Source organism: Anomaloglossus baeobatrachus, chromosome 9, assembly GCF_048569485.1.
Source record: "Anomaloglossus baeobatrachus isolate aAnoBae1 chromosome 9, aAnoBae1.hap1, whole genome shotgun sequence".
Lineage (NCBI taxonomy): Eukaryota > Metazoa > Chordata > Amphibia > Anura > Aromobatidae > Anomaloglossus > Anomaloglossus baeobatrachus.
The window spans coordinates 2,712,171-2,736,197 of NC_134361.1; the positions used below are offsets into that span (position 1 = coordinate 2,712,171).

Sequence of the window (24,027 nt, forward strand, 5' to 3'; positions counted from 1 at the left end):
GAGCATTATGGTGATAGGACATCATGTCTGAGCGTTATGGTGATAGGACATCATGTCTGAGCGTTATGGTGATAGGACATCATGTCTGAGCATTGTAGTGATAGGACATCATGTCTGAGCGTTATGGTGATAGGACATCATGTCTGAGCGTTATGGTGATAGGACATCATGTCTGAGCGTTATGGTGATAGGACATCATGTATGAGTGTTATGGTGATAGGACATCATGTCTGAGCATTATGGTGATAGGACATCATGTATGAGTGTTATGGTGATAGGACATCATGTCTGAGCATTGTGGTGTTAGGACATCATGTCTGAGCGTTATGGTGATAGGACATCATGTCTGAGCGTTATGGTGATAGGACATCATGTCTGAGCATTGTAGTGTTAGGACATCATGTCTGAGCGTTATGGTGATAGGACATCATGTCTGAGCGTTATGGTGATAGGACATCATGTATGAGTGTTATGGTGATAGGACATCATGTCTGAGCGTTATGGTGATAGGACATCATGTCTGAGCGTTATGGTGATAGGACATCATGTATGAGTGTTATGGTGATAGGACATCATGTCTGAGCGTTATGGTGATAGGACATCATGTCTGAGCGTTATGGTGATAGGACATCATGTCTGAGCGTTATGGTGATAGGACATCATGTCTGGTGGCCAGTGCTCTCCTGTCTTTATTTCCGGTGCACTAACAGCTCCGCGTTACATTAATTTGTTGGTGGAACCAATGATGCCCCATTTCAGCTCATCGGGGACGTCATTGGTCGGTGATTACACCGGTGCGGCAGTGGATCCCAATGATGTACATTCAGGTCAGAACCTTCTTCAGGCCCATTAATAACCTCAGTGACCGCTGCCGAGGCTGGAGGTGCCGGGATTTCTGCACAAGGCTCAGACTCCAGACTGGAGGAATCTCAATGCTTCCATTTTTCTGCCAATTCCATAGCAATAGTGTCTCCATCTGGCGACGTCCAGAACGCCACCACTTCTCCTTCTCGGTGCTGTAATTTCCATGTTGAGGATTGTGTTTTACCAGATTAAGGAAGACTTGTCGTATTTTTGGTATCCAAAGCACTGCACAATTTCTGGGTCAATCGAGACCCCAGTTTTAGCGTATTTGGAGCGCTGCCTATTTGTTGTCTGTATCTTACAGGTTGCTAATTGCCCTACAATGACTTTCTTCTCCGCGTGCAGCGCTGATCTTTGCTCCTGACATTCTGAATTTTCCCTTCCTTCTTGCATCTTGTGACCCATGAACTTCACGTTTTTCCTTGTCTCAATGTTAATCCCATGAACAGAAGATTTGTGCTTTTTGTCCTTTGATGGTCGCCTTCTCCTTCTGCAGTAAAGGTTACCGTCCACCTGAGGGGCTTCTTGTGTTTCTCTTCCTTGAGACGCTGCACTGATTTGGCAAGAGAAGTCCATTAGGAGCCGCCGTCTCCTCCCACAGACTGCTCCCCTCTCTGACCCCTGCTGACGATCAATGTCCGCTTAACATTACTGCCACTCATCACTAAATCCGGCTGACCACATTGACGTAAACAAACTTTGGTAAAATTGCAAGGAATTTCAGAAAGTGTTTTTATTGCTGTCATTAGCGTCTCTCGCCTCTTTTAATGCAATCACTGGGCTCCGGTGGAGCTTTGAGCTGCAGATCTCATCACCAGCTCTTCGGTATTGATCTCTGGGCCCGGAAGCGGCCGCACAGGACTCGATATTAAATAATACATACATAGGAGATATTAAGTAGCTTTTTATTTCTAGTGTTGAGTTCATTGGATTCTGTCATTTTCTGAAGACGAGAAAACTCAGGGTAATTGGCCCAATTTATTGGGCTTCTCTTGAGATATACATTGCATTTCCCTCCTTCCAGATTTCTTTGTAATGTAGCAGTGGTGAATTTGATGTTTGCCACAGTAAGTTTTAAACTTAGGGTTTTCAGGAGGTTTTACATGGGACTGCAGACATACAATTCTTACTGCCTTCTCATTATAAGTAGCGTTCTCATGTCTCATCTTCACCGGCAAAACAAGTTCTGCTACATGCCAGAATAGAGGACAGGCTCACTAAAGGCCACTGCCGGATGGAGGACTAATAGCCTGACTGCTACCTCCCGCACCTGCTCCATACACAGATGTGCTCTCTGATAGACACCTCTGTCTCCTCCTTATCTAGATTGTTCTCTGTCCTCCTCCTGACTCCTCGAGTGCCAGATAGACAGCTCTGATTCCTCTGTCCGGACTTTCCTCTCCTTCTCCTACTCCAGACTCCTTCTCTAGGCTGCTCTGTCCATCTCTAGACTCCTCTGTCCATCTCTAAACTCCCCGGGCTTTTTCTAGACTCCTCTGTCCTTTTCTAGATTTCTCTATCCTTCTTCAGGCTTCTTTCTCCTCTTGATTCAGATCCTTTTCTAGATTCCCCTGACCGTCTCTAGACTCCTCTGTCCTTCTTCAAACTCCTTTGTCCGTCGCCATACTCCTTTGTCCTTCTACAAACTCCTCTGTCCTTCTCCAGACTCCTTTGTCAATGTCTAGACTCCTTTCTCTGTCTCTAGACTCCTCTGTCCTTCTTTAAACTCTCCTGATTTTTCGTACATTCCTCTGTCCTTTTTTAAATTTGTCTCTCCTTCAGCCTCTTCCAGGCTCTTTTCTCCTCTTCCTCCAGACGCCCCAGACAATTTCTAGATTTCTATGTTCTTCTCCAGACTCTCCTGTCCTTTCCTAGACTCCTCTGTCCTTTTCTAGATTTGTCTGTCCTTCACCCTCTTTTCTCCTCTTCCTCCAGACTCCCCTGGCCTTTCCTAGACTCCTCTGTCCCTCTTCTCCAGACTCATCTGTCCCCACTGTAGCTATTGTCCTGTGTCCATGCATGTTCTTATCACTGAAGAATTCTCTTGCGTTCCGTCATTCTCACTCTAAGCCTTCCTGGGAGCAGTAGTCCCCCTGCAGTCGCAGTTTCTCCTCAGAGCAGGGTCTCCTTCTCCTCCGCACATGGGGTTCTGGTGTCTTGTGAGGAGCAGCAGATAAGGAGCCATCAGGCTTAGTCACCGACTTCCACAGTCCGCGGGTTTGGTGAACCCCTTGAAGGCTCAGTGATCTCCACCGCTGTACACAGATGGCTATTGTTCTGGGCAGCAGATCGTCCTGTTTCGGATGAGATTATCGTACGATCCCCGGCCAGCTGGGACGTTTCCAAAAACGACGGTTTGGTTTTATGGGAGAGAAGATAAATGAAGAAATGTAAGATGCCCACAGAGGATCCCATGCCCGGCTGTGACCCCGGCCGGGTGTTTGTGGGGTCACATTACAGCAGCTCCCCCATTTCTCTCCACCTCACATAATCCACATGTCTGTGGTAAAGATCCCCGCACCCAGCGCCACACAGGGATATAAAGCAGAGACAAAGTCTTTGCCCCATAGCAATGGCTTCAGCCATCTATCCCTGGACATTGTGTCTGTGATCAGCAACAGACCCCTAGTAACAGCAATGCTGGGGTCTGTACAGGTCGGAACTCTGCCCCCTGCCGCAAATAAGTGGAATGTGCAGGGTCTTCACTCAGCCGCGTTCCTGGAGAGGCCTATGTAGCCGTCATATGAAACAATGTGCGAAGTGCTTCAGCCTGGAGGCCTAAACCTCTTCTTACAAGGCTCTATCCCTCATTCCTCTACCCCTCATTCCTCTTCCCCTCATTCCTCCTGACCTCATTCCTCTCCCCCTCATTCCTCTCCTCCTCATTTCTCTCCTCCTCATTCCTCTCCTCCTCATTCCTCTCCTCCTCATTCCTCTCCTCCTCATTCCTCTCCCCTTCATTCCTCTCCCCCTCATTCCTCTTCCCCTCATTCCTCTTCCCCTCATTCCTCCTGACCTCATTCCTCTCCCCCTCATTCCTCTCCCCCTCATTCCTCTCCCCCTCATTCCTCTCCTCCTCATTTCTCTCCTCCTCATTCCTCTCCTCCTCATTCCTCTCCTCCTCATTCCTCTCCCCTTCATTCCTCTCCCCCTCATTCCTCTTCCCCTCATTCCTCTTCCCCTCATTCCTCCTGACCTCATTCCTCTCCCCCTCATTCCTCTCCTCCTCATTCCTCTCCTCCTCATTCCTCTCCTCCTCATTCCTCTCCTCCTCATTTCTCTCCCCGTCATTCCTCTTCCCCTCATTCCTCTTCCCCTCATTCCTCCTGACCTCATTCCTCTCCCCCTCATTCCTCTTGCCCTCATTCCTCTCCTCCTTATTCCTCTCACCCTTATTCCTCTCACTCTCATTCCTCTCCTCCTCATTCCTCTCTTCCTCATTCCTCCCGCTCTCATTCCTCTCTCCCTCATTCCTCTTCCCCCTCATTCCTCCTGACCTCATTCCTCTCACCCTCATTCATCCCTACTCATTCCTTTTGCCCTCATTCTCCTGCTCTCATCCCTCCCGCCTTCATCACTCTTGTCCTCATTCACCTCCCACTCATCCATCTCCCCATCATTCCTGTACCCTCAGTCCCTCTCCTTCCGCCTTCCTCTCATTCCTTTCACCCTCATTCCTCACTCCTCATTCCTTTCGCCCGCCTTCCCTCTTGCCCTCATTCACTCTCGTCCTCCTGCCCCCTTCCCCTCATTTCTCCCACTCTCATTCCTCCCACCCTCATTCTTCTCACCCTCCTCCCCCTTATCCTCTTTCATCTTCCCCCCCATTCCTCTTGCTCTCCTTCCCAATTCTCCTCATTCTTCTCCCCCATTCCTCTTCCCTCCATTCTCTTGCCCTCATTCCTCTCACCCTCCTTCCCCTTACCCTCATACCTCTAGCCCTCATTCCTCTTCCCCCTATTCCTCTCGCCCTCATTCCTCTCATCCTCATTTATCTCGCCCTCATTCCTCTCACCCTGTTTCCTCTTCTCCTCATTCCTCTCACCCTGTTTCGTCTTCTCCTCATTCCTCTCACCCTGTTTCCTCTTCTCCTCATTCCTCTCCTCCTCATTCCTCCCCTCCTCATTCCTTCCCTCCTCAGTCCTCTTGCCCCCCATTCCTCTACTCCTCATTCCTCCCCTCCTCAGTCCTCTTGCCCCCCATTCCTCTACTCCTCATTCCTCTCCTCATTTCTTTTCTCCCCCATTCTTCTCCCCCTCATTCCTCTTTCCCCCATTCCTCTTGCCCTCATTCCTCTCCTCCTCATTTCTCTTCCCCTCATTTCTCTCCTCCTCATTCCTCTCCTCCTCATTCCTCTTCCCCTCATTCCTTTTTTATTCCTCTCCTTCTCATTCCTCTCACCCTCATTCCTCTCGCCCTCATTCCTCTCGCCCTCATTCCTCTCGCCCTCATTCCTCTCCTCCTCATTCCTCTCCTCCTCATTCCTCTCTTGCTTATTCCTCTCCTTCTCATTCCTCTCGCCCTCATTCCTCTCGCCCTGATTCCTCTCGCCCTCATTCCTCTCCTCATTCCGCTTCCCCTCATTCCTCTCCTTATTCCTCTCCTTCTCATTCCTCTTCCCCTCATTCCTCTTCCCCCCCATTCCTCTCGCCCTCATTCCTCTCCTCCTCATTCCTCTCCTCTTCATTCCTCTCCTCCTCATTCCTCTTCCCCTCATTCCTCTTCCCCCCCAGTCCTCTCGCCCTCATTCCTCTCCTCCTCATTCCTCTCCTCCTCATTCCTCTCCTCCTTATTCCTCTCCTTCTCATTCCTCTCCTTCTCATTCCTCTCCTTCTCATTCCTCTCACCCTCATTCCTCTCGCCCTCATTCCTCTCCTCCTCATTCCTCTCCTCCTCATTCCTCTCTTGCTTATTCCTCTCCTTCTCATTCCTCTTGCCTTCATTCCTCTCACCCTCATTCCTCTCCTCATTCCTCTCACCCTCATTCCTCTCACCCTCATTCCTTTCCTCCTCATTCCTCTCCTCCTCATTTCTCTCGCCCTCATTCCTCTCCTCCTCATTCCTCTCGCCCTTATACCTCTACTCCTCATTCCTCTCCTCCTCATTCCTCTCGCCCTCATTCCTCTCGCCCTCATTCCTCTCTTCCTCATTCCTCTCCTCCTCATTCCTCTCCTCCTCATTCCTCTCCTTCTCATTTCTCTCGCCCTCATTCCTCTCCTCCTCATTCCTCTCTTGCTTATTCCTCTCTTGCTTATTCCTCTCCTTCTCATTCCTCTTGCCTTCATTCCTCTCGCCCTCATTCCTCTCTTCATTCCTCTCGCCCTCATTCCTCTCGCCCTTATTCCTCTCGCCCTTATTCCTCTCCTCCTCATTCCTCTCCTCCTCATTCCTCTCGCTCTCATTCCTCTCGCCCTCATTCCTCACGCCCTCATTTCTCTCTTCCTCATTCCTCTCACCCTCATTCCCCTCGCCCTCATTCCTCTCCTCCTCATTCTTTTCCTCCTCATTCCTCTCCTCATTTCTCTTGCCCTCATTCCTCTCCTCCTCATTCCTCTCGCCCTTATTCCTCTCGCCCTTATTGTTCTCCTCCTCATTCCTCTCGCCCTCTGTCACACTGTACTCTAAGATGTACAATAGCAGTACAGCGCAGTAATGTGGGACTGAGAGGATTCCTGAAACTATCTGAGAAGGTAGTTAGCTGGTAAACCACTAGGGGGCGTAAAAGTGGAGGAAACGTATGAGCAGGGAATTCCCTAGCAGAGGTAATACTAGTCAAGCTCACCAGATGGCAGTAGAATCGTCAGAAAGCCGTGTCACAACATGAGGTCTTGTAAGTACACAAGGGCAAAGTCTAAATGTAGTCAGAGGGAAGCAAATAGTCAGTAGCCGGGAAATCAGAGCCTAGAAGCGAGGGGGAGTGGGAGGACAAGACAGAATAAAGGTAAACAGATAAGGAACGAACAGGGAGACAGCGGGAGAGACACTGATGGAAACAGACAACAGAGAAGGTTAACAGGTCAGGTGAACACGGAGGTCAGGAGGGGGCAGGGCAGACAACAGGTCACTCAAGAGCAGAACACAGCAGAGCCAGAAATATCACTGGCGAAGTCCCAGAGAAACAGTGCCCTAATAAAGCAGCCTGACCTCCAGAACGAGGCAGAAAGGATTAACCCCTAACGTGACTTTCATCAGAAGTGAAACTAAAAAAAAGGCTCAGCTCCAGCTGAGCCAGGAGTCAATCATGACACCCTCATTCCTCTCCTCCTCATTCCTCTCCTCATTCCTCTCGCCCTCATTCCTCTCGCCCTCATTCCTCTCTTCCTCATTCCTCTCTTGCTTATTCCTCTCTTGCTTATTCCTCTCCTTCTCATTCCTCTTGCCTTCATTCCTCTCGCCCTCATTCCTCTCTTCATTCCTCTCACCCTCATTCCTCTCACCCTCATTCCTCTCGCCCTCATTCCTCTCGCCCTTATTCCTCTCGCCCTTATTCCTCTCCTCCTCATTCCTCTCCTCCTCATTCCTCTCGCTCTCATTCCTCTCGCCCTCATTCCTCTCGCCCTCATTCCTCATGCCCTCATTTCTCTCTTCCTCATTCCTCTCACCCTCATTCCCCTCGCCCTCATTCCTCTCCTCCTCATTCCTTTCCTCCTCATTCCTCTCCTCATTTCTCTTGCCCTCATTCCTCTCCTCCTCATTCCTCTCGCCCTTATTCCTCTCGCCCTTATTGTTCTCCTCCTCATTCCTCTCGCCCTCTGTCACACTGTACTCTAAGAAGTACAATAGCAGTACAGCGCAGTAATGTGGGACTGAGAGGATTCCTGAAACTATCTGAGAAGGTAGTTAGCTGGTAAACCACTAGGGGGCGTAAAAGTGGAGGAAACGTATGAGCAGGGCATTCCCTAGCAGAGGTAATACTAGTCAAGCTCACCAGATGGCAGTAGAATCGTCAGAAAGCCGTGTCACAACATGAGGTCTTGTAAGTACACAAGGGCAAAGTCTAAACATAGTCAGAGGGAAGCAAATAGTCAGTAGCCGGGAAATCAGAGCCTAGAAGCGAGGGGGAGTGGGAGGACAAGACAGAATAAAGGTAAACAGAAAAGGAACGAACAGGGAGACAGCGGGAGAGACACTGATGGAAACAGACAACAGAGAAGGTTAACAGGTCAGGTGAACACGGAGGTCAGGAGGGGGCAGGGCAGACAACAGGTCACTCAAGAGCAGAACACAGCAGAGCCAGAAATATCACTGGCGAAGTCCCAGAGAAACAGTGCCCTAATAAAGCAGTCTGACCTCCAGAGCGAGGCAGGAAAGATTAACCCCTAACGTGACTTTCATCAGAAGTGAAACTAAAAAAAAGGCTCAGCTCCAGCTGAGCCAGGAGTCAATCATGACACCCTCATTCCTCTCCTCCTCATTCCTCTCCTCATTCCTCTCGCCCTCATTCCTCTCCTCCTCATTCCTCTCGCCCTTATTCCTCTCCTCCTCATTCCTCTCGCCCTCATTCCTCTCTTGCTTATTTCTCTCGCCCTCATTCCTCTCCTCATTCCTCGCCTCATTTCTCTCGCCCTCATTCCTCTCCTCCTCATTCCTCTCCTCCTCATTCCTCTGGCCCTCATTCCTCTCCTCCTCATTCCTCTCCTCATTCCTCTGGCCCTCATTCCTCTCCTCCTCATTCCTCTCGCCCTTATTCCTCTCCTCCTCATTCCTCTCGCCCTCATTCCTCTCTTGCTTATTCCTCTCGCCCTCATTCCTCTCGTCCTCATTCCTCTCCTTCTTCTCATTCCTCTCGCCCTCATTCCTCTCCTCCTCATTCCTCTCCTCCTCATTCCTCTCCTCCTCATTCCTCTCCTCCTCATTCCTCTCCTCCTCACTCCTCTCGCCCTCACTCCTCTCCTCCTCATTCCTCTCCTCCTCATTCCTCTCCTCCTCATTCCTCTCCTCCTCATTCCTCTCCTCCTCATTCCTCTCCTCCTCATTCCTCTCCTCCTCATTCCTCTCCTCCTCATTCCTCTCCTTCTCATTCCTCTCCTCCTCATTCCCCTCCTCCTCATTCCCCTCCTCCTCATTCCTCTCCTCGTCATTCCTCTCCTCCTCATTCCTCTCCTCCTCATTCCTCTCGCTCTCATTCCTCTCGCCCTCATTCCTCACGCCCTCATTCCTCTCCTCCTCATTCCTCTCACCCTCATTCCTCTCTTGCTTATTCCTCTCGCCCTCATTCCTCTCGCCCTCATTCCTCTCGCCCTCATTCCTCTCGCCCTCATTCCTCTCGCCCTCATTCCTCTCGCCCTCATTCCTCTCCTCCTCATTTCTCTCCTCCTCATTCCTCTCACCCTCATTCCTCTCGCCCTCATTCCTCTCTTGCTTATTCCTCTCGCCCTCATTCCTCTCACCCTCATTCCTCTCCTCCTCATTCCTCTCCTCGTCATTCCTCTCCTCCTCATTCCTCTCGCTCTCATTCCTCTCGCCCTCATTCCTCTCGCCCTCATTCCTCTCGCCCTCATTCCTCTCGCCCTCATTCCTCTCGCCCTCATTCCTCTCGCCCTCATTCCTCTCGCCCTCATTCCTCTCGCCCTCATTCCTCTCGCCCTCATTCCTTTTTTGATGAGATTTTGGGGTGATAATTTCGGCTCACGCTGTTTCCCCTTGTTCTGGGCACAGGCTCCTGTGAAGTTGCTGCGGCGCCTCCTTGCGTTGCGTTCTGCAGGTTTGGTTTTCCTCCAGGCGTTGATGGCAATGATGCGCCATTTGCTGGTGATTGATGGTGCTTTCTGTAACTCGCGTACAATCTGCGTCCTCAGCTCAGTTCAGATTTGTTGGATTCAGACATTTCTGAGCATTTTTAGCAGACGTTGCAGCGTTCCTGTTGCCTGGATACGGGAGGACGCCATTTTATAATCTGAAACATAATTTGCAAGAAAAGAGTCTGCAACGAGGAGCGTTGTCATTTATAGGAAAGTGGGAAAGTGTGAGATCCGTTGGGGATGTCCTGCCCATCTTCTCAGGTGTCCACCTCCCCGGTTACATTGTGCCATCAAAATGATTGATACATTGTCACCTGTGACTGTGCCAAGGACTGGGGGCGGCCGGTGAGAGCTTCTATTCCCTGACAGCAAGCAGAGGACAGACAATGTCTTGTGCAGTGAATGGAGGCTTATCTTCATGAACTGACTTCATATTTCTAGGAATCGCCAGCATTTTATGATAGGGCCCCTCAGCGATCCCACAATGAAGGGGCTGCCGTGCTGAGTCCATGCTTCATCCTCTTCTCAGTCTTACATGGGGGTCCGCACAGATACGCTCCATGGGGAAGTCAGCAGGGCGGGGGCCGGAGCGCTGACTCAGCCCCTTCACTCCCCATCATCAGTGCCGCACCCCTACAGAACATGAAGTGGTGGCAAATCAGAGAAATGCACTTTACAAGGTGGGAGCGCCCCTTTAAGTTTTGTTTGTGGGGTAGAGCAAAGCCCCTTTAATGAGAGGCCCTCCCTGGAATAATCACACAAGGAGCAGGGATTTGGGACAATCTTTGCACATTTCTGATGTTTTCTGATAAGTTCGGAGTCCATGTTTGTAAGCAGAGGCTCCCCCGATGGGGCGGATCCCAGCGGTCGACGCTCCCCGTATCGAGACAAGAAACCCGGACCGTTGTGTACATGGAACCGACTACGACTTCACTTTCCACCTCACAAGCAGTTAAAAAAAAAAACAATGGCCCAAAGTAAAGAGACAAGAACCAAAAGAAACTGTGACCGGACCCCAAAACTCCTCCAACCCCAGATCCCGTCTAGAGATGCTAGAAGCAATGAGTAACGGGGGCTCGCTGCTGTGTGAGGGACCCCCGCATCACCGCACTTCCATTTATCAGTGTTGTTTTTGGGCTGAGCCTCGTCCGTTTTCCTCTAGATTGATGCTGAGGACCAGAAAGTCCTTTCACTTGTAGTTGTAAAATGTTTCTGTTACCTGTACGTCCATGATGAATTTCACCTTTTTCACATTGTTTTATGTTTACATTGATTTTCAGGGGATTCAAGCTCCAGGAGGACCTCCGCCACCTCCAGCAGCATGTGGACCTCCACCTCCTCCTCCTCCCCCTCCTCCATTTTCTGGTGGAATGGTTCCTGGTCCTCCACCACCACCGCCTCTTCCTGGTGCTCCGCCTCCACCTCCACCATTTCCAGGAGCCCCTCCTCCTCCTCTCTTCGGAGGCCCTCCACCACCACCACCTTTTGGAGGTATACGTTTTTCAGGACCAATGGCTCCGCCTGCTGTAGTTTTGCCTTTTGGGATGAAACCAAAGAAGGAATACAAACCAGAAACTGCGATGAAAAGAATCAATTGGTCAAAGGTAAGATGTCTTATTATTATGCAGTCTAGCAGCAGATCCAATGTTGGGTGTAGAGGGAGGACAGGGGTAGGAGGGTAGAGGGAGGTTGGGGTGGGAGGGTAGAGGGAGATCGGGGGTAGGAGGGTAGAGGGAGGTTGGGGGTAGGAGGGTAGAAGGAGGTCGAGGGTAGGAGGGTAGAGAGAGGTCGAGGGTAGGAGGGTAGTGGGAGGTTGAGGGTAGGAGGGTAGAGGGAGGTTGAAGGTAGGAGGGTAGAAGGGTAGAGGGAGGTCAGGGGTAGGAGGGTAGAGGGAGGTCGGGGGTAGGAGGGTAGAGGGAGTTCAGGGGTAGGAGGGTAGAGGGAGGTCGGGGTAGGAGGGTAGAGGGAGGTCGTGGATAGGAGGGTAGAGGGAGGGCGGGGGTAGGAGGGTAGAGGGAGGTCGAGGGTAGGAGAGTAGAGGAAGGTCGAGGGTAGAGGGAGGTCGGGGGTAGGAGGGTAGAGGGAGGTCAGGGGTAGGAGGGTAGAGGGATGGCAGGGGAGGAAGGAGGACGGTGGTAGGAGGGAGATCAGGAGTAGGAGGGTAGAGGGAGGTCGGGGGTAGGAGGGTAGAGGGAAGTCGAGGGTAGAGGGAAGTTGGGGGTGAGAACGTCCAGAGCTCAGGACCTGGAAGGTTGCATAGAAGTGAAGGCGACTCGTGAACTTTCTTTGTCAGGACCCTGACCCTGACACGGCCTTTGACTCTAGTAGACCATCTATAGCCTGTATCCATAAAGTGTCTCCATTACATCAACCATGGTCACCAGGGCTGGGCCGTACATGGCACCCACGTGACCACTCACATCAGGGAGCATAGTGCGGGAGGAAATGAACAGATCCTTGTATCCAGACAATGCTCTGCGAGCCGAGCAGTCCGTTCACCAGACTGATACAATGTAACAAACCAGCAGAGAGAATTGTGCTGCTGCTGATGTGCATTGCCTGGGCTGGATACAGACCGACCCCCCGAGAGCCGGACGAGCGCCGTACACAAGGCCACCGCGTTCTCATTCACCCATGGCAAACTGTAGCGGACACCTTCTCTGCTGGTGAGCTGACCCCTTTCCTCATGGCAAACTGCTATCTTGTAAATAGGGAAATCTGGAGCATAAAGGGGGTGAATCCTAAAACTCTTACACTTGTGCAAGCGTTTGTGACGTTCGGTGCCTTTATACCGGCTTTGGCAGAAAAGTAAGCAGAGAAGGTGTTGACTGACAAATTCATCAGAATTTACGCTCTAGGCGCGGGTGCAGACGGCCGCATTTATCCGCTCACATCTCAGACCGTTGTGAGTCTACAGGCCCGGGCACATGTTTCCGTCAGACAGTATCGGTCCGAGGATAAAGTCTCTGCTTGTCCGAGTATTGTCCAATATTCTGAAAGCACCTGGCCATTCAAGTCACTGTGAGTGTGCGAAACCTCGGATGACAATGCAGTGCGATTTCCATGGACTGACACAATGGAGAAGATGGAGACATTTTGTTCTCCACCTTCTCCTCATCCAAGAGAATCGTATCACGCTGTGCTGACACTCTGATCGGTAATGAGCAGAGTGTCCTTTTCATAATCCCCCCGATTCTCATGGGTGAGAGACTCTACGGCCGTCTGCTCGCGCCACAGCTGGAGTACATTGCTGACACGGTGCACGACAGCTGGAAGAGGCGCCAAACCAGTAAGAGGCAGATCTTGGCACGTCTTGCTCCAGCGCCCCCTCATCATCCCTGGCATACTGCGCAGAACGTCAGTTTTGATGAATTGGCCACGAAGGCTTTTTTTAAGCTTGTGTAACTTATTTCTACAGCGATCAACCCCCTTTAATGTGGATGCAACAATCTCTAGTCCTGAATTATTGCACAGCTAGGTGACTTTCTTCAGAAATCCAGCCAATGATCTTTGTGAGAGCTTTAGTGATGGCCTCATATGTGTCTACCCCAGGTATGGACTGATTAAATAGAGTTTTATATTGGGATTTCCAGATTGTCCCATCAATCACACCTCGTAGACCTGAGTGCATCGGCCACATCAGTGATCTGTGGCCACCAGACAGGAGCTATGAAAATGTCTGCTTCCTCCTGGTGACCCCTGCTCCTTGTGTTGCGGTGCTGGCCTGGCATGGGGTCATCATTGGTATGGCGCAGATGTTGTCCCAGACCAGATAATGACCAGAAGAGCCGCTAATATAAAAGTGGTTCTCAGGGCTTCCGTCCAACAGCCACACACCACGGACATGGCCGGTGGAGCAGCTCCTATAAAGGTGGTTCTCAGGGCTTCCGTCCAACAGCCACACACCACTGACATGGCTGGTGGAGCAGCTCCTATAAAGGTGGTTCTCAGGGCTCCCGTCCAGCAGCCACACACCATGGACATGGCTGGTGGAGCAGGTCCTATAAAGGCTTTTCTCAGGGCTCCCGTCCAGGAGCCACACACCATGGACATGGCCGGTGGAGCAGGTCCTATAAAGGCTTTTCTCAGGGCTCCCGTCCAGCAGCCACACACCACTGACATGTCCGATGGAGCAGGTCCTATAAAGGTGGTTCTCAGGGCTCCCGTCCAGCAGCCACACACCACTGACATGTCCGATGGAGCAGGTCCTATAAAGGTGATTCTCAGGGCTCCCGTCCAGCAGCCACACACCACTGACATGGCTGATGGAGCAGGTCCTATAAAGGCTTTTCTCAGGGCTCCCGTCCAGCAGCCACACACCACTGACATGGCTGATGGAGCAGGTCCTATAAAGGCTTTTCTCAGGGCTCCCGTCCAGCAGCCACACACCACTGACATGGCTGGTGGAGCAGCTCCTATAAAGGTGGTTCTCAGGGCTCCCGTCCAGCAGCCACACACCACTGACATGTCCGATGGAGCAGGTCCTATAAAGGTGGTTCTCAGGGCTCCCGTCCATCAGCCACACACCACTGACATGTCCGGTGGAGCAGGTCCTATAAAGGTGATTCTCAGGGCTCCCGTCCATCAGCCACACACCACTGACATGGCTGGTGGAGCAGCTCCTATAAAGGCTTTTCTCAGGGCTCCCGTCCAGGAGCCACACACCATGGACATGGCCGGTGGAGCAGGTCCTATAAAGGCTTTTCTCAGGGCTCCCGTCCAGGAGCCACACACCGCTGACATGGCTGGTGGAGCAGCTCCTATAAAGGCTTTTCTCAGGGCTCCCGTCCAGCAGCCACACACCACTGACATGTCCGATGAAGCAGGTCCTATAAAGGTGGTTCTCAGGGCTCCCGTCCAGCAGCCACACACCACTGACATGTCCGATGAAGCAGGTCCTATAAAGGCTTTTCTCAGGGCTCCCGTCCAGGAGCCACACACCATGGACATGGCTGATGGAGCAGGTCCTATAAAGGCTTTTCTCAGGGCTCCCATCCAGCAGCCACACACCATGGACATGGCTGATGGAGCAGGTCCTATAAAGGTGGTTCTCAGGGCTCCTGTCCAGCAGCCATACACCACTGACATGGCGGCTGGAGCAGGTCCTATAAAGGCTTTTCTCAGGGCTCCCGTCCATCAGCCACACACCACTGACATGGCTGGTGGAGCAGGTCCTATAAAGGCTTTTCTCAGGGCTCCCGTCCAGCAGCCACACATGGACATGGCTGGTGGAGCAGGTCCTATAAAGGCTTTTCTCAGGGCTCCTGTCCAGCAGTCACACACCACTGACATGGCTGGTGGAGCAGGTCCTATAAAGGCTTTTCTCAGGGCTCCCGTCCAGCAGTCACACACCACTGACATGGCTGGTGGAGCAGGTCCTATAAAGGCTTTTCTCAGGGCTCCCGTCCAGCAGTCACACACCACTGACATGGCTGGTGGAGCAGGTCCTATAAAGGCTTTTCTCAGGGCTCCCGTCCAGCAGCCACACATGGACATGGCTGGTGGAGCAGGTCCTATAAAGGCTTTTCTCAGGGCTCCCGTCCAGCAGTCACACACCACTGACATGGCTGGTGGAGCAGGTCCTATAAAGGCTTTTCTCAGGGCTCCTGTCCAGCAGCCATACACCGCTGACATGGCGGGTGGAGCAGGTCCTATAAAGGCTTTTCTCAGGGCTCCCGTCCATCAGCCACACACCACTGACATGGCTGGTGGAGCAGGTCCTATAAAGGCTTTTCTCAGGGTTCCCGTCCAGCAGCCACACATGGACATGGCCGGTGAAGCAGGTCCTATAAAGGCTTTTCTCAGGGTTCCCGTCCAGCAGCCACTAACCACTGACAAGGCTAGTGGAGCAGGTCCTATAAAGGCTTTTCTCAGGGTTCCCGTCCAGGAGCCACACACCACTGACATGGCTAGTGGAGCAGGTCCCATAAAGGCTTTTCTCAGGGCTCCCGTCCAGCAGCCACACACCACTGACATGGCTGGTGGAGCAGGTCCTATAAAGGCTTTTCTCAGGGTTCCCGTCCAGCAGCCACACATGGACATGGCTGGTGGAGCAGGTCCTATAAAGGCTTTTCTCAGGGTTCCCGTCCAGCAGCCACACATGGACATGGCTGGTGGAGCAGGTCCTATAAAGGCTTTTCTCAGGGCTCCCGTCCAGTAGCCACACATGGACATGGCTGGTGGAGCAGGTCCTATAAAGGCTTTTCTCAGGGCTCCCGTCCAGCAGCCACACATGGACATGGCTGGTAGAGCAGGTCCTATAAAGGCTTTTCTCAGGGCTCCCGTCCAGCAGCCATACATGGACATGGCCGGTGGAGCAGGTCCTATAAAGGCTTTTCTCAGGGCTCCCGTCCAGGAGCCACACACCACTGACATGGCTGATGGAGCAGGTCCTATAAAGGCTTTTCTCAGGGCTCCCGTCCAGCAGCCACACATGGACATGGCCGGTGAAGCAGGTCCTATAAAGGCTTTTCTCAGGGCTCCCGTCCAGCAGCCACACATGGACATGGCCGGTGAAGCAGGTCCTCCATCAGTCAGAAATCTTTGCTTTGACTTTTTTCTACTTTTTATACCGTCTTAAAAATAGAAGGGGAGAAATACTCAAAGGAAACTGAGGCTTAAGGATTGGAAACTTTCACATGAAGTTTAATTAGTTGAGTGAGACGAGCACCTTGACTCCAGAAGGAGGATGAATCCCGGGGAATTAGCCAAATCTTCTGCAGCTTTCAGCTTTCTTAATATATAGATGTATTTTTACTTTTATCTTGGAGCGATTCCTTACCATCAATAATAAGATCTCGCCCGTGTCTCGGCTAATTCTGTCATTTCCACGTTCTGCTTGGGAATCCACCGAGTCACCTGCCAAAACAATTATTAATATATTGTTAACAAGACGTCCCAGGGGCTTTACCAGCGATTCTGAGGAGCTCAGCGTGTCTCACTGGCACATTGAAGACAAAAAAAGATGACAGTCAGCGAGCGGTAACGTCACCATCCAAGGGATGAAACCGACTGCAAGACTTCAGCTAAGGCAGCGTCGTCTGATCACCGGAGACGCCAGGATCATTCCCTAAACCCTCTTCAAAGGAGCCACCTATTCCTCAATCACATATCCGAGGAATTTCCGCAGATATCCCAGCAGCCCGGATAAACCAATGCTCTATGTATGATGGAGCAGCCCGGATAAACCAATGCTCTATGTATGATGGGGCAGCACTCGGGACGCTCTGTGTATGATGGGGTAGCACTCGGGACGCTCTGTGTATGATGGGGCAGCACTCGGGATGCTCTGTGTATGATGGGGCAGCACTCGGGACGCTCTGTGTATGATGGGGCAGCACTCGGGACGCTCTATGTATGATGGGGCAGCACTCGGAATGCTCTGTGTATGATGGGGCAGCACTCGGGACGCTCTGTGTATGATGGGGCAGCACTCGGGACGCTCTGTGTATGATGGGGCAGCACTCGGGACGCTCTGTGTATGATGGGGCAGCACTTGGGACGCTCTGTGTATGATAGGGCAGCACTCGGGACGCTCTGTGTATGATGGGGCAGCACTCGGGACGCTCTATGTATGATGGGGCAGCACTCGGGATGCTCTGTGTATGATGGGGCAGCACTCGGGATGCTCTATGTATGATGGGGCAGCACTTGGGATGCTCTATGTATGATGGGGCAGCACTCGGGACGCTCTGTGTATGATGGGGCAGCACTCAGGACGCTCTATGTATGATGGGGCAGCACTCGGGACGCTCTATGTATGATGGGGCAGCACTCGGGACGCTCTGTGTATGATCGGGCAGTGCTCAGGACGCTCTATGTATGATGGGGCAGCACTCGGGATGCTCTGTGTATGATGGGGCAGCACTCGGGACGCTCTATGTATGATGGGGCAGCACTCGGGATGCTCTGTGTATGATGGGGCAGTGCTCGGGACACTCTATGTATGATGGGTCAGTGCTCGGGACGCTCTATGTATGATGGGGCAGCACTCGGGACGCTCTGTGTATGATGGGGCAGCACTCGGGACGCTCTGTGTATGATGGGGCAGCACTCGGGATGCTCTGTGTATGATGGGGCAGCACTCGGGACGCTCTGTGTATGATGGGGCAGCAATCAGGACAGTCTATGATGGGGCAGCGCTCGGGATGCTCTATGTATGATGGGGCAGCGCTCGGGACGCTCTATGTATGATGGGGCTTCACTCTGGTCACTATGTATGATGGGGCAGCACTCGGGATGCACTATGTATGGTGGGGCAGCGCTCGGGATGATCTATGTATGATGGGGCAGCAATCAGGACACTGTATGTATGATGGGGCAGCACTCTGTATGATCTATGTATGATGGGGCAGCACTCGGGACGCTCTATGTATGATGGGGCAGCACTCGGGACGCTCTATGTATGATGGGGCAGCACTCGGGACGCTCTGTGTATGATGGGGCAGCACTCGGGACGCTCTGTGTATGATGGGGCAGCACTCGGGATGCTCTGTGTATGATGGGGCAGCACTCGGGACGCTCTATGTATGATCGGGCAGCAATCAGGACGCTCTATGTATGATGGGGCAGTGCTCGGGACACTCTATGTATGATGGGGCAGTGCTCGGGACACTCTATGTATGATGGGGCAGCACTCGGGACGCTCTGTGTATGATGGGGCAGCAATCAGGACAGTCTATGATGGGGCAGCGCTCGGGATGCTCTATGTATGATGGGGCAGCGCTCGGGACGCTCTATGTATGATGGGGCATCACTCTGGTCACTATGTATGATGGGGCAGCACTCGTGATGCACTATGTATGGTGGGGCAGCGCTCGGGATGATCTATGTATGATGGGGCAGCAATCAGGACACTGTATGTATGATGGGGCAGCACTCTGTATGATCTATGTATGATGGGGCAGCACTCTGTATGATCTATGTATGATGGGGCAGCACTCGGGACGCTCTATGTATGATGGGGCAGCACTCGGGACGCTCTATGTATGATGGGGCAGCACTCGGGACGCTCTGTGTATGGGGCAGCACTCGGGATGCTCTGTGTATGATGGGGCAGCACTCGGGACGCTCTATGTATGATGGGGCAGCAATCAGGATGCTCTATGTATGATGGGGCAGCGCTTGGGCTTGTAGGGACCCCTCACTCATCCTATGCAGTAATCTGCTCTCTGGGCAATGGAAAGTAAGTAGCCAACAGAGGAGTCATGTAGCCAGGCACTCCCTACATCAGAGAGGATGGAGTCATGGCATTCTACTGGAGATTTGGGGTCTGGTTCGTCACCGCCTGTATGGGCTGGATTGCTGCTGTACTTTGTGCAGACTTGTTCTGTCCTGTAACGCTGAGATTGTGGGATTCCTTCTACTGTAGTTCGCAAAAATAAAAATCTTTGCTCAGCTCTTTGGAGACTTAGGTCTGCGCTCTCTGAATGATCCTGTTCCTCAGCTGTTTGGAGACTTAGGTCTGCGCTCTCTGAATGATCCTGTTCCTCAGCTGTTTGGAGACTTAGGTCTGCGCTCTCTGAATGATCCTGTTCCTCAGCTGTTTGGAGACTTAAGCCCGCTTTACACGCTGCAATGTATCTTACGATGTATCGGCGGGGTCACGTCGTAAGTGGCGCACATCCGGCATTGTAAGGTACATTGCAGTGTGTGACAGGTACGTGCGATTGCGATTAAACGGTAAAACGTTCATCGCATATACATTGTACCTTTCTCTAGAATTGCACGTCAGATTGTTCATCGTACCCGGGGCAAGGCACATTGCAGTGTGTGACACCCCGGGAACGATGAACAGATCTTACCAGCGTCCTGCAGCTCCCGGCCCACAATGCGGAAGGAAGGAGGTAGGCGGGATGTTTACGTCCCGCTCAGCTCCGCCCCTCCGCATCTATTGGCCGGCTGCCGCGTGATGTCGATGTGATGCTGAACGTCCCTGCCACTCCAGGAAGTGGACGTTCGCCGACAACATCGAGGTCGTATTGAAGGTAAGTACGTGTGACGGGGGTTAATCGTGTGTGCTGCACGTTCAACAAATTGAACGTGCCACACATACGATGGGGGCGTTGCAAATCGCATACGATATCGTATGCGAAATTGCAACATGTAAAGCAGGCTTTAGGTCTGCGCTCGCTGAATGATCCTGTTGCTCAGCTGTTTGGAGACTTAGGTCTGCACTCGCTGAATGATCGTGTTGCTCAGCTCTTTGGAGACTTAGGTCTGCGCTCGCTGAATGATCGTGTTGCTCAGCTGTTTGGAGACTTAGGTCTGCACTCGCTGAATGATCCTGTTGCTCAGCTGTTTGGAGAGTTAGGTCTGCGCTCGCTGAATGATCCTGTTGCTCAGCTGTTTGGAGACTTAGGTCTGCACTCGCTGAATGATCGTGTTGCTCAGCTCTTTGGAGACTTAGGTCTGCGCTCGCTGAATGATCGTGTTGCTCAGCTCTTTGGAGACATAGGTCTGCGCTCGCTGAATGATCGTGTTGCTCAGCTCTTTGGAGACTTAGGTCTGCGCTCGCTGAATGATCGTGTTGCTCAGCTCTTTGGAGACATAGGTCTGCGCTCGCTGAATGATCCTGTTGCTCAGCTGTTTGGAGACTTAGGTCTGCACTCGCTGAATGATCGTGTTGCTCAGCTCTTTGGAGACTTAGGTCTGCGCTCGCTGAATGATCGTGTTGCTCAGCTCTTTGGAGACATAGGTCTGCACTCGCTGAATGATCGTGTTGCTCAGCTCTTTGGAGACTTAGGTCTGCGCTCGTTGAATGATCCTATCTTCATTTCTCTGTGTATTACCCTTTCCACGTGACAGCTTCTATCCCTCCTCACGGTGTGCCCTCCACGTGGCAGCTTTCTATCCCTCCTTGCGGTGTGCCCTCCACGTGGCGGCTTTCTATACCTTCTCGCGGTGTGCCCTTTAGATGGCAGCTTTCCATCCCTCCTGGCACTGTGCCTTCCACTTGGAAGCTTTCTGTCCCTCCTTGTGGGGTGCCCTCCACGTGGCAGCTTTCTATACCTGCTCGCGGTGTGCCCTCTACATGGTGGCTTTCTATACCTCCTCGCAGTGTGCCTTCCACGTGGCGGCTTTCTATCCCTCCTCGCAGTGTGCCCTCCACGTGGCAGCTTTCTATCCCTCCTCGTGGTGTGCCTTCCACATGGTGGCTTTCTATCCCTCTTCACTGTGTGCCCTCCACATGGCGGCTTTCTATCCCTCTTTGCGGTGGGCCCTCCACGTGGCGGCTTTCTATCCCTCCTCGCAGTGTGCCCTCCACGTGGCAGCTTTCTATCCCTCCTCGTGGTGTGCCCTCCACGTGGCAGCTTTCTATCCCTTCTCGCGGTGTGCCCTCCACGTGGTGGCTTTCTATCCCTCCTCGCAGTGTGCCCTCCACGTGGCGGCTTTCTATCCCTCCTCGCGGTGTGCCCTCCACGTGGCAGCTTTCTATCCCTCCTCGCGGTGTGCCCTCCACGTGGTGGCTTTCTATCCCTTCTCGTAGTGTGCCCTCCACGTGGCGGCTTTCTATCCTTCCTCGCGTTGTTTTTATTGTGCCTGGTGCCAGTGCTTTTACCAAACACAACATTACTCATTTCTCTGTCAGCAGACAAGATGAACGGCTCCGCACATCAATACCCTTGATCCTGACATCCAGATAGTCTCTCAAGCAGCCTGACTTTCCGCTGTGTCAGCCGTTTTCACGCTGCGACGTTCCAGTGATTTCATGGTATTCCTGCACATTGTGTGGATTTACCGCACTCTTCAATGTCATCATTAGGAATCTGGGATACAGGGGCGTAACTACCACGGTCGCAGCGGTCGCGATTGTGACCGGGCCCGGGAGGTTAGGGGCCCGCGGCAGATTAACAGCCAGCTCCTTTCTGTGAGAGAGGAGCTGCGCTGTTCTGCTGCAGACCACGCGGCGCGGCGGCCGCTATATGACCTGGTCACCGGCGCTGACACCGGGCCCCCCTGCCTGGTGTCAGTGGTAGCTTCACTGCGCTCCCGTCACCGCGCTCCCGTCACCGCACACTGCTTAGATATTGCATAGAGCGGCCGGCGCCATTCTATGCATGCATCATCAGTCTTCCCCTGTGCTTGCGCAGTGACGTCACTCCTATGCGACTGCTGTGTGTGGTGAGAGGCGAGTACAGAGAGCAGGAGGACACCAACCGGAGCCACGGGGGAACGAGGACAGAAGTGAGGACGGGCAGCGGTGAAACAAGTAGAGGTGAGGACAGAGCTGCGGTGGAAGCAGAAGAGAGGTGTGTAATTGTTTTTTTATTTTTTTTTTTTATAAATCAGTGAGTACACGGGGAGGCTGGCTGCAGGAAATATGGAGTCCTTTGGGGGCCTGGCTGCAGGACAAATGGAGTCCTTGGGGGGACCCTGGCTGCAGGACACATGGAGTCCTTGGGGGGGGGCTGGCTGCAGGACATATGGAGTCCTTGGGGGGGGCTGGCTGCAGGACATATGGAGTCCTTGGAGGGGGGGGGCCTGGCTGCAGGACGCATGGAGTCCTTGGGGGGGGCCTGGCTGCAGGACACATGGAGTCCTTGAGAAAGGGCCTGGCTGCAGGAGACATGGAGGCCTGGAGGGATGTTTCCGGTCTTGGTGCACTTCTCCGGTGAATGTGGGGTCAGACGCTACCTAGCCCATCTACACCAGGCTAGCGCATGGCCAGGCTCCTGCTTGTAGCCCTCTATCTAAGTGCTGTGGCCAGGATTGTTACCCCTGTAAATGATGACTTTGGCACATGGCCCCATTTATTACCCCAATATCAGATGGGTAAAGGACATATTTCATCTTGTCTCCGCTCGATTAGCCTCCCATGCCACCTCTGCTGCATTACATTAGGATTCTTCCTGCACAAATACAAAGTTTACCCTGTACAGAATCAAGATTAATTCAGGATTTCCGCCTTCTCTGTGCAGTTTTATTTCCTTTAAAAAAAGTGAATAAATCTTTCCTCTGACTGCGGGATTTGTTTATTGTCATTATTTAGCTCTGGCCCCGGAGGGCTTGTCATAGCGGTATCCGCGGAGTAGTAATCGCAGACAAGAGCCCGTCTTCACGCCACAGAATTTTACAAAGTGTAACATTAAATACAACAAGCGCCATTCCTCCTTTGGGAACGGAAACTGTGTAAACAGAGGGAAAATGTGTCCCTAATATTCGCTGCAAGCTGTAACTCAGAGTAATGGAAGATGAAGCAGGACGGCAAGTTACAGTTTATATTCCTCGGAGTTCTGGAGCTCTGATCCCCGGTATCGTGAATGTGCTTGTGGTGGGGGGCAGCTTCTACCGGTCACCCAGTCCTGTATCGGGGGATCATCCAGTCCCGTACCGGGAGATCATCCAGTCCCATACCGGGAGATCATCCAGTCCCATACCGGGAGATCATCCAGTCCTGTACCAGAAGATCGTCCAGTCTTGTAACGGGGGATCATCTAGTCCTGTATAGGGGGATCATCCAGTCCCGTACCGGGAGGTTATCCAGTCCCGTACCAGGGGATCATCCAATCCCATACCAGGGGATCATCCAGTCCTGTACTGGGAGATCATCCAGTCCTGTACCGAGGGATCATTCAGTCCTGTACCGGGAGATCATTCAGTCCTGTACCGAGAGATCATCCAGTCCTGTACCGAGAGATCATCCAGTCCCGTACCGGGAGATCATCCAGTCCCGTACTGGGGGATTATCCAGTCCTGTAGCGGGAGATCACCCAGTCTCATATTGGGAGATCATCCAGTCCTGTACCAGGGGATCATCCAGGCCCGTACCGGGAGATCATCCAGTCCTGTACCGGGGGATCATCCAGTCCTGTACCGGGGAACCATCCAGTCCTGTACCGACAAATCATCCAGTCCCGTACCTGGGGATCATCCAATCCCGTACCAGGGGATCATCCAGTCCCGTATCGGGAGATCATCCAGTCCCGTACCGGGAGATCATCCAGTCCCGTATCAGGAGATCATCCAGTCCCGTATCGGGAGATCATCCAGTCCCGTATCGGGGGATCATCCAGTCCCGTATCGGGCGATCATCCAGTCCCGTACCGGGGGATCATCCAGTCCCGTACCGGGGGATCATCCAGTCCCGTACCGGGGGATCATCCAGTCCCGTACAGGGAGATCATCCAGTCCTGTACTGGGAGATCATCCAGTCCTGTACAGGGAGATCATCCAGTCCTGCACCGGGAGATCATCCAGTCTTGTACCGGGGGGGATCATCCAGTCCTGCGCCGGGGGGATCATCCAGTCCCGTACCGGGGGATCATCCAGTCCCGTACCGGGAGATCATCCAGTCCCGTACCTGGAGATCATCCAGTCCCGTACCGGGAGATCATCCAGTCCCGTACCGGGAGATCATCCAGTCCCGTACCGGGAGATCATCCAGTCCCGTACCCGGAGATCATCCAGTCCCGTACCGGGA

General features: G+C 52.6%; 1 protein-coding gene across 6 annotated transcripts in view; it reads left to right on the plus strand.

The window, feature by feature from the left end:
• DIAPH2 (diaphanous related formin 2) overlaps positions 1 to 24,027 on the plus strand; it is a 1,791,241-nt gene that overhangs the window by 511,545 nt on the left and 1,255,669 nt on the right. For all 6 annotated transcript variants that reach the window (XR_012725273.1, XR_012725274.1, XM_075323052.1 and 3 more), the window contains one exon: positions 10,886 to 11,209. Coding sequence is in view for 4 of the 6 variants with exons in the window: in XM_075323052.1 (XP_075179167.1) it covers positions 10,886 to 11,209 (324 nt within the window). In the remaining 2 variants the exon portion in view is untranslated. The remainder of the gene's footprint in view (positions 1 to 10,885; positions 11,210 to 24,027) is intronic.